The 11582-nt window shown below is 41.7% G+C and overlaps 1 protein-coding gene across 1 annotated transcript in view; it reads left to right on the top strand.

Moving 5' to 3' along the window:
- The first annotated feature begins 4339 nt into the window (after nucleotides 1–4339).
- Nucleotides 4340–11582, top strand: part of LOC309568585 (T-cell surface glycoprotein CD3 gamma chain-like) — a 35663-nt gene continuing 28420 nt past the window's right edge. The window contains exon 1 of the mRNA XM_082274291.1: nucleotides 4340–4474. Within this exon, the coding sequence (XP_082130417.1) occupies nucleotides 4405–4474 (70 nt within the window). The 5' untranslated portion in view covers nucleotides 4340–4404. The remainder of the gene's footprint in view (nucleotides 4475–11582) is intronic.

The raw sequence follows: 11582 nt of genomic DNA on the forward strand, positions 1-11582 counted from the left end.
GCAGAATACAAATTGGCCTAAACTGCTAAAAAAAATAAAAATTTTTAAATTTTTTTATTGGGAATGTTTTATAACAAAGTAAAAAATATGGCATTGTTTTCAAAATTGTCGCTCTTTTTTTGTTTATAGAGCAAAATCTAAAAACCGCAGAGGTGATCAAATACCACCAAAAGAAAGCTCTATTTGTGGGAAAAAAAGGACATCAATTGTATTTGGGTACAGCGTCGCACGACCCCGCAGTTTTCTGTTAAAATAACGCAGTGCCGAATCGCAAAAAATGGCCTGGTCATTAAGGGGGTAAAACCTTCCAGGGCTGAAGTGGTTAAACCAAGACACACATTATTTACACAAGTTCTGTGTCTGATTAAGTTGGTAATTAAACTCAATTAGTGCCTTATGTGCATTATATTAGCCTCAGAACCTGTGTAATAATTATGTGTCCTGGTTTAAAGGGATTAGGTGGCAACCCTACCATCCCCACAGACAGGTAAGGATGTTTTATTGCAAAAGAGACACAGGGGTTGTTTTACTAAACCTGGAGAACGCAAAATCTGGTGCAGCTGTGCCTAGTAGCCAATCAGCTTCTAACATCAGCTGATTCAATTTAGCTTTGACAATAAGCCCATGTTCACATTGGTCAGTTTTGACATGCGATTTGACTTGTCAAATCGGAGCCAATTGCCGGCAATGGCACCGTCCGAATCAGTGCGACGCACTGATTTCCAAAAGTATTTTCTGTACTACTTTTGCCAACTTCCGGGGGAGATTTCAATAGACATCTGTGCAGGAACATTTTTCATTAAAAATATTGTTAGGTCTGTAGCAGGGAGGAGCGGAGGCGATTGCAGATGGATATGGGTCTCCCTGAGTCACCGGGTGCAACAAAAGTACCTTTGTGCACGTTTCTCCAAGTGTGAACACTGAGACAATGACCAGTCTAGTATCTTTGTGTTTTTGTATTTATTGAGAACTTGGATGGGAGAAGGGAATGAGTGGGGTACTCCTTTGGCTCAACTATGCACAAATTGCTAGGGACAACTGAAAAATGCCGATTGGTGCTGACTTGACGATGGCTAGATAACGGTCAACGCCGGTTGACACTGGTTAACGCTGGCTTGCTGCCTGTTAACTCCAAACTGACTTGCATAAAGAAGTCCTCTTTGAGCTCCCTTAAGCACTCCTTGCTGAGGTAGCTACTTGTATGACTGCTGCATTGCTAAACACTTCAGGGCCCGCACCGGCACCCCCTTTCACTCACTTATCTTCAGGGCTTAGCCTCTGGCACCCACTTTTCTAAGCCTTCTCTACTGGTTAGCTGGCTCCCGGATCCCTCTGACCTTCTGGAGTGGTCCCCTCTCCTAAGCAGACCCCTGGGCAATTTTGAGTACTCACAATACTGTTTTTCCTGGAAACCTCTGCCCAGCAGCTCTACTCAGTCCCACAGCACACTGTAGCCGCAATGCCCACACTGACTCCATGCTTGCACCTTCATAGTGACTCTCTCACACTGAGGACAAACCGTGCCAAGGTACTCCCGATCTCCTCCTGTGCACTGCACCAGTCTTCCTTCAGGCACCATCCGTATGCCTGTGTCCCATACGAAATTTGGGCTCGGCTTCCCGGTCTGCTCCTGGATCTGCCCAGCAGGTTCTCCGCCAGTGGGTGAAGTGATCATGGCTGCTTACTTCTCTTCTCCAAAGAACTTCATGGTGCATTTCCTCGCACATGTCTCCCGCTCAGCCACATCCAAAGGGGGGAGTATTATATGGGCTCCCCTAGTCACTCCTGATTGGCTGGGCACGGCAGACGTCTCCACCATACTCCTTGTTTGGCGGTGGCACCTCCTGCTAGGCAGTGCTTTCTGGATCGCGCTTTCCTGCGCGGTGCAACAACTCCTTCCATGCCATGCTCTCTCTCTCTAGCCTGCTGGGAAGTTGCTGCAAAACAGACCATGTCCCTCGCCAGACATGCATCTACTCCTCTTAACTGCAACAGGGCCCCAGCTGCGCCTCCCTCTCCCAGAGCCAGCTGTCCCTCTTTGCCAGGCAAGAGAATTGTCCCGCTGTCACATGCACGGTCAACAGTCCTCTACCTGACACATGTGCAAGTAAGGCACACCATACTGTCTCTGAAGATAGTACCACTGCCCCTCTCGGCATGGCCGACTGCAATCTCACAAAAGTGAGTACACCCCTCACATTTTTGTAAATATTTTATTATATCTTTTCATGTGACAACACTGAAGAAATTACACTTTGCTGTCATGTAAAGTAGTGAGTTTACAGCTTGTGTAACAGTGTAAATTTTCTGTGTCCTCAAAATAACTCAACACACAGCCATTAATGTCTAAACTGCTGGCAACAAAAGTGAGTACACCTCTAAGTGAAGCTGTGCAAATTGGGCCCAAAGTGTCAATATTTTGTGTTGCCACCATTATCTTCCAGCACTGCCCTAATCCTCTTGGGCATGGAGTTCACCAGAGCTTCACAGGATGTTAGAGACCTTGCGCTCATCCACCTTCCGTTTAAGGATGCCCACAGATGCTCAATAGGATTTAAGTCTGGAGACATGCTTGGATAGTCCATCACCTTTGCCCTCAGCTTCTTTAGCAAGACAGTGGTCGTCTTGGAGGTTTGGGGTCGTTATTATGTTGGGATACTGCCCTGCGGCCCAGTCTCCGAAGGGAGGGGATCATGCTCTGCTTCAGTATGTCAAGGTATATGTTGGCATTCATGGTTCCCTCAATGAACTGTAGCTCCCCAGTGCCAGCAGCACTCATGTAGCCCCAGACCATGACACTCCCACCACCATGCTTGACTGTAGGCAAGATACACTTGTCTTTGTACTCCTCACCTGGTTGCCGCCACACAAGCTTGACACCATCTGAGCCAAATAAGTTTATCTTGGTCTCAACAGACCACAGGACATGGTTCCAGTAATCCATGTCCTTAGTCTGCTTGTCTTCAGCAAACTGTTTGCGTGCATCATCTTTAGAAGAGGCTTCCTTCTTGGACGACAGCCATGCAGACCAATTTGATGCAGTGTGCGGCGTATGGTCTGAGCACTGACAGGCTGCCCCCCCACCCCTTCAACCTCTGCAGCAATGCTGGCAGCACTCATATGCCTATTTCCCAAAGACAACCTCTAGATATGATGCTGAGCACTTGCACTCAACTTCTTTGGTCGACCATGGCAGGCATCCCAACCTGCAAAAACTAACTTCAGGGTGGTGGCAAACTCATTTCGGGGAGGTGGCACTCCACGCCGCCACCCCCCACCCCGCGCTGCCATGCCCTTCCAGCAGAGATGCCCCCCCTCCTGCCGCCCTCCAGTGCTTCTACTGTGCGTTCGGGGAGCCGGAGAAGGAATCCGCTGGCGACAGAAGTTTACTATAGAGCTGACCAAGGACCAGATGGTCCCCAGTCATCTCTATGATTCTCGGAGGACGGGCGCGACATTATGACATCACACCTGTTCCCGGCAGTTGGGTTCAGATGGAAAGTCTAAGATTGTTTGTTTTTCTTTTTTTTTTTTTTTTTTTTATCTCAGGCTTTTCAGCCTAGAGGAGAGATATGGGGGGACCCACATCTCTCCATAAAGAGGACCTGTCATGCCCTATTCCTATTACAAGGGATGTTTACATTCCTTGTAAAAGGAATAAAAGTGCTAAAAAAATTTTTAAAAGGAAAGTGTAAAAATAAAAAAATATAAATTAAATAAACAATAAAAAACAAAAAGAATTAAAGCACCTCATGCTCACATGCATAATGGAATGCATACATAGGTCACGTCCGCATATGTAAACCACGTTCAAACCACACATGTGAGGTATCACCGCGAACATTAGAGCAAGAGCAATACATATAGCTGAAGACTGCCTTTGTAACTCTAAATTGTTGACCTGTAAAACTTATAAAACGTTGCCTATGGAGATTTTTAAGTACTGAAGTTTTGCGCCATTCCAAGTGTGCGCAGTTTTAAAGCATGGCATGTTAGGTATCTATTTACACGGTGTAACATCATCTTTCACATTATACAAAAAAATTCAGCTAACTTTACTCTTTTGTTTTTTGTATTAAATGGTTTTTCTTCCAAAAAACATTGCACTTAAATGCTGGAATTCGCCCTGTATGGAAGCTGTTAAAGACAGGATGACTAATAGGGCCAAGTATGTGATGAGAATGACTACCTATAGATGTCTGGGTTGCCATTTATTTCGTTGTGAAACTCTGTTGGTGATACTTTAACCTGAGGAAGAACAAAGCACAGGAAGGTTGTGGTTTGATGCAATGGAAAAAAAAAACTGTCATGACACTAAACCGTACAGTCTGCAGTCTGATTCTGTGCATGCACCCCATAAACAAGCCCTGTTCAAAACTTAAATAACTCAACAATCCAAACAAAATGGTGTACCCTAAGACTGCGCTTTGCTGGATCATTTTCACCTTGGGATTTACAGGCATTGCCTCTCAAGGTATGTATGTACACCACAATGCAATCATTTTCATTACCTTAGTATATAAATATTTTAAAACATTGCATATGGCCACAGTATAATAGATCCCGGAAGTCCAGCAGATGTTTGATGATAAAATTAATAGCAGTGGAGAGTAAGATTAAAATAGAAACACTACAAAACTTTACTATTTGCGCAGATTACATTCTGACAACCCAAAATTTGGTTTGAATAAATGAATACTTTTTTTTTAATATCTTGTTTTTTTTTTGTTTTTTTTTTACTAGTACCTGCAATTGATTCGAAAAGTGTAATAAAATGCAACTATAGTAGCATCTAAAGCACTAAGACTTAGGGACCTCAGCTAGCATTATGTTTGGGAATTGAAATACCAAACAGTGACAAATATGCGAGTAGTAACACAGACTAACACTATTGCATGGTCTGATTTTTTTTAAAAGAATAAATTTTATAGAAATTTTTTATAAGAAAATGCATAGACGCATAAAGGAGAAGCAGCGACAAATGAGAGTCTGCGTAGAAAGCACAGAACAGTAAATTGTAAAACAATTTAATAGAAATTGTATAGATACAGATACAATTCATAGGCAGGTAGGGTCTGATCTTTACTTTCTCTTGTCTATTTACAGTAAAGATTAGATAAAATAATTGTAATTTCAGCAAAAACACTTGAGCTATTAGGAGGTCCTGTATGAAACATTGGAGGGCAGAACAATGTCTTTTAGGTTTTCTTGTGAGTACAACTGGAATAGACAATGCTAGAATTGTTTGTGCTGTTGTTAAAAAAAATTTGAAAAATCTTTTATGAAAACAAAATAAATTGCACAGTAGGTTATTCAACATCATAATAAAGCAAATACTAAAGAATTACAATCTCATTCCCCAGCAAACATCTAGACATACATAGACAGCCACCGCACCGAACCGCATATCTCTGAGATCTTAGAAGTTAAATGTATATTAAAATAATATCTTTTTTTTTTTTCTCTCTCTTCATCTGCTGTGATTTTCTACTTCTATTCCAATTTTCAAAGAAAACAACCAAAATGGTAGGTGATTATTTTTTTATCATAAATCTTTTGGTAATTGAAAAAATGTTTGTTGATCAAATCTAGAAACATCCCTATCCTTTGCATAAAACTACTGCTTCCACATTGTGGCCTATCATTTAAGTCACAAGACAAAATTCTAGAATTTATCAGCGACATCAATTTCTCTTACTACCCTGGGGGGCTATTTATAACTGCTTCCACCCAAGATTCACACAGTTTTCCCCTAACTTGTATGCATTTTTCTACTTGGTTTTATTTAGAAAAATTTGTAAATCCTGCGTGAAAGTTGTGTGAATTGACAAACATTTCTCTTACTACACTGGGGGGTTTATTTATAACTGTTTCCATCCAAAATTCATACAGTTTCCCCCAAGATTCGTGTAATTTTCTACTTGGTTTTAATTGGAAAAATGTGTGAATCCTGTTTGAAATTTGTGTGACTTCATATCAATTTCTCTTACTACACTGAGGGGTTTATTTATAACTGATTCCACCCAAAATTCACAGTTTTCCCCCAAGATTTATGCATTTTTCTACTTTGGTTTAATTAGAAAAATGTGTGAATCCTGGGTAAAAGTTGTGAGAATCTTTTGTGAAAAAAAAAAAAAAAATAGACCTCTAACTATAGCATTTGTAAAATAAGTGATGTGGGAGGATATGCTATACATTTTGATCCAACACAAAATTGTAAATGTACAGATAAAAAAAATGAATTTTTCAGAAAAGATTGAAAATAGTCCTTATTCCAATTTGCCCCACAACTCTGAAACAATTGAAATTGAATATTTTATCATTTGCTATGAACAACATTACATGCATAGCTATGCTGATATTTTGCTTCCACATGTATTGCCTATTTTGCTGCTCACATCTGGATCTGTTCTTAGCGTTGTATTCAGTTATTGTTTCCTTTTGTATTCTATCTGTACATGTTCTTGTGCTTAATAAAACCTTTTTTGTTGGAAATTGAATATTTTAGTACAATGGCAGTGCTAGATCCTTGTATCCATGGCATGTGCCCCAGATCTTTTAATGCTAATCACCCCAGTTCTTCTACCAAGTGCCCCAGGTCACCTTTGTAGTAATCGTTTCTATCATCCAGAGTATGGAAAACACTCTTTAGTCTTTGCTGAACTTTGTTTTTGAGATATTTTTTATCATTATTCTCGCAACTCCATTAACAACATTCTTCCTTTCATAATTCTTTAAACCTATCTTAGGTAGATCATTAAGTAAATTAGAAAATCTGGCATCTTTTTGAAGAAATCAGTGGTTTCTATGTTTACCTGCGACTTCACACTGTTATTAAAAAGGAGATATGGAGGAAAAGAAATAACCTCACTATTTTGGGGTGCTCCGCTTTTTTAAGCCGTGTAGAAAAGCCCCTGTTTTAGCCTAATGACTAAAGCTGGCCGTACATGGCTCAGATTTTTTCATTCAGCCATTGATAGATTGACTTCAGTGGTCACACATGGATCAAAATCCCTGCTGAAAAAGTCCCTGCTGCTCCGGCCAAATTTCAAACTATCTATGGCCACCTTTAGAGTTGGAATTACCAGGCAAGATGGTTTTCTCAGAATTTGTGTTCAATCATTTTTTATTATTTTTTCAAGGAAACAAATACAGAGCCAGTGCAAGGCGTGGTAGACAGAAGCTTGGCACACAGGCCTGGTTGCATTAAGGGTCATTCAGCATCAGAAATAGGCAATGTGCTACAAAGAGAGATTACACAGCCCAAGAAAAAAAATCGTATTTTTCCTAGTGCCTTGTTTTTAGACCCGTTCTTGGAGTTATTCGGTGCGCTGATTCAGAAAATTGCATTGGCTAGACTGGATCAGCTCTAGTTTCTACGATATGGTCAAATTTATGTAGCTTTTCCAGTCAGTTTTTGAAAAGTTCTTGCTGATTAACTTGTTCTTCTGTTATCTAGTTTTTGTTTTTTGCGTACAAGTTAGCAGATATAGTTAGGGTGTTTACTTACTTCCAACTGTAATTTTACATTGAAAACATTGGATTCTAAAGTGTATGTTCTTACCTGTATTATAGGTATGATCCTATAGGAGGTGTGTATATTGCTATTCATATAGTTTCATTTTTGCAGATCGAGGACGGTAGAGGTTATGGCTACTTTTTAATGTGTTTCTTTCATGCTACAAGGAAATTAAATAAAACACTACATTGAAATAGCCTGATTTTTGACAGGTGACCAAAATGAAGAGCGGTATATGACATTTATGCTGAATCTCAAAAACTAGGGCTGATAGGAAATATTGGTGCCATTTTTTAATCAGTGGGTCATATATACCCAGGAAAAGGTCTAACATTCAAAGCACCAAATTGTGTGTTGGCCTGTGTTATTAATGTATGGCATCAGAAACGGAGTGTAAAGTCAACAGATATACAAATAACAAATATGGAGAGAAGAGACATATGAAGAAGAGAGAAAAATGAAGGAAAAGGAAGCGAGGGAGGAGGGATCAGGGAATGGGGGGGGGGGGGGGAGCATTGTGGGAGATTAGAACAAACTCCTTCACCATTAGTTGAATATGGTGGTCATTTTTAACCACTTTACCACCGGAGGATTTTGCTGTCTTACGTCCAGGCCACTTTTTGCAATTCGGCACTGTGTGACTTTAACTGACAATTGCGCGGTCATGCAACGCCGTACCCAAACGAAATTGACGTCCTTATTTTCCCACTAACAGAGCTTTCTTTTGGTGGTATTTGATCACCTGTGCGATTTTTACCTTTTTGCGCTATAAACAAAAAAAGAGCGACAATTTTAAAAAAATAGCAATATTTTTCACATTTTTTTATATGAAATTCCCCTCAAAAAAATTAAAAAATCTAAATTTTTATCATTTTAGGCCAATTTGTTTTCTGCTACATATTCTTGGTAAAAAAAATTGCAATAAGCGTATTTTGATTGGTTTGCGCAAAAGTTATTGCGTTTACTAACGAAGGGAAAGATTTCTGTCATTTTTGGTGTTTTTTTTTTTTTTAACGAGTAATGGCGGTGATCTGCGATTTTTTTTTTTGCGGGACTGCGACATTGCGGCGGACAGATCGGACCCTTGACTGACATTTTTGACACTTTTGGGGGTAGCAGTGACATTACTACAGTAATCAGTGCTATACATGTGCACTGTTACTGTAAAAATGGCAGGGAAGGGGTTAATTTTTATTGGTGATCAAGGGGTTAATGTATGCCTGGTGCTTACTGACGTGTGTGGGGGGAGGTGACTGAGTGACACAGGGACAGATCGCCGGTTCAGCTATGCTGAACCCTGCAATCTGACCCTGTCCGTCACTTAGGAGATCCGCCCGCTTCCCCGACGATCGGGGAAGAGCGGCGGTGATTACCGCCGCTCTTCCCCTGGCCCGACTCCCGCTGTAACTGAATACAGCAGGAGCGAGACTCCCGCGGCGCGCGTGCGCCACCCACAAGGGGAGGAGTCCAGCGACGTAGGCCTACGTCGCTGGACTGGAACGAGACACTTTGCCGCAGTACAGTCAACGTGACTGGTCGGCAAGTGGTTAAGGTCTAGTAGAAGCCAATCAAAATCTGATGGCATCAATTTAGTGACCCATGGATCCCAGGTTTTATGAAATATATACATGGAGTCGGTACACTTGGCTGTCCGTTTTCTCTGAATTTGAAGCATTATACAAAAATCTGTTGAAAGAGATTTCTCCCTGGAGGTACACACACAAACACTGCCAATGTTACTGCTCTGTACATGCCTACCATATTTGATAAACCAGGTTATTTATGGCTTCAACAACCTGCAATCAGACACTACATCATTTACCTTGTGATGGATGTGCCATTATTCTTGTTATGTTAGGACATAAATGCAAGCTAACAGTGGGGGAGATTTACCAATAAGGGAAAATCTGGTGCAGTTCTGCACAGAAACCAATTTCCAATTTTCCAGGTTTTATTGTCAAAGCATAATTGAGCAAGCTGAAGTTAGAAGCTGAACAGCTACCATGCACAGCCGCACTAGATTCTGAGTGCTCCAGTTTTAGTAAGTGTCCCCCACTGTCTACTTTAAGGCATGTAATTGAATCAGTGAAAAATATGCCAGAAGTAGGGCACACTATTGGAAGGTCTGATTATTTTTTCTCTTTTCATTCACACTAAAGGCCCACGTGCAGATTGTCGGCCGAAAATGTTCGGCCGCCGAACGATCGGCCGATTTTCGGCTTGTTAGTATGATGCTTCCGACAGCTGACAGCGCACTTTCGGCCGAACAGAATCTGTCGTGCAAGCATTAAAATTTTTGTATGCCGACACCAGAACGGCCGATTGTTCGCCAGTCAGTACAGAATTCGGCCGACAGACAGCAGATTTGCAAGACTGGGCATGCTCAGAAAAGAAAAAACACACGGAAAGTTAACCATCACATGACATCATTTCTGCAGTCGGCGGACAAAATTCATGTGCAGTCTTTTGCACTTTTCAGCGGACACGACAGCCCGGGGACAAAAGACGGCCAATCGGTCGGCCGACGATCGGTACGTGTGTACGGGGCTTAAGGGTATTTTTCGAAGGCCGTGAATATGACAGTTATCAAACATTCACTGCAGATGAATCTTCTTGGTGGGAGTGTTTAAAATTACAGTAATTGATTCTCCTTCAGTGAATTTTTTTGTAAATGTCACATTCGCTGCTTTATAAATATGTCCTTTGGGTAACAAGATGAAATACTGTAAAAGTAATTGCGGTAAAAAACCTTGACCTGTAATGAGGTCACATACGGAGCGCTGAAAGTTATCTCTTGGGTTGTCATTTGATCACCATTGGTACAGATAGTGTTAAGCTGGCCGTAGACTTGTTGTTTTTTTTTTTTTAGCTGAACGAAAAACAATGAACAGTTTCCTCCATCCACACAAGCGAGGTGGATGGAGGTATTACCCCCGCCCAGGAATTATATTTAGACAGAAGTACTTGCTGTGAGTATACACTGGTCAGCCACTGCTGTCGAACAGGAACGGCTACACATGGATTGAAATTAATTTGGCCCCTGCTTGTCCGGTTGAAATTCGAGAAAGCGTAAGGCTACATTCACACCTGAGCGTAGCGTTTTCGTGCGTTTTTTACTGCAATTTTTAGATTGAATAGAGACCAGTGTTAATTTTGGCAGCAAATTTCAATTTAGTTTTAGTCTTAGTCTTAGGACTAAAATGGCATTTTAGTTTTAGTCCCATTTTAGTCTTCTGCAAGTGTTTTAGTTTTAGTCGTATTTAGTCGACTAAAACTCCAGTACATTTTAGTCAACTAAAACATCTTACATTTTAGTCGACTAAAACTCATTTTAGTCATCTAAATGGTCATGGTCAGGTCAGAGAGGAGGCCTGTAATGCTGCTGCCTGCAGTCAGTGCTGCTCAGAGTGCTGGATGGGGGTATCAGGTTTAAGGGTGGTCTCTGGTCTGACTCTGAACTGAAGTTGTAGAACAGGATGGGCCAGGTGGGCCTCAGTGGCCTATATGCACGCACACAGTCCTGGATGGATGGCGGAATCGGATGCCAGTGGTGACTGGTGAGTGGTCTGAGGGGACTCAGGGAGGCAGTAATAGCTGGCCTGGCTGTTAACTCACAGTGGGTGCTCTGCTCTGGATGTGGTGGTGGCCGGGTGCCAGTGCCGTGTGATGAGTTGGGCCTGGCGCGTCTGGCTGTAGTGCTGCAGCTGCAGTGCTCTGGTGAGGTCAGGTGACTGGTCTCGAGTCGACTCTCTTGTAGTAGTCCACTCCTCACATCGGACGTCACGGGGCACGCCACGCCAGACGCTACACAGGCGGAGCTCCATGAAAACCGGAAGTTGGGTAAACATCCCTGCCTCACATTCTCGTTTAGTTTTAGTTCGTTAATGAAAACAGATTTGATTTTCGTCATAGTTGTCGTCATTTGACAAAAATGTGCTATACTTTGCATCTCGTTTTCGTCAGTTGAAAAATGCCGGTGACGAAAGCGGTGACGAAAACGTTTGCGTTGACGAAATTAACACTGCTGTAAACTCCATTGGCTGTGATGTCATTGCACATATTA

Source organism: Pelophylax lessonae (genome assembly GCF_965119305.1).
Source record: "Pelophylax lessonae genome assembly, chromosome: 12".
Lineage (NCBI taxonomy): Eukaryota > Metazoa > Chordata > Amphibia > Anura > Ranidae > Pelophylax > Pelophylax lessonae.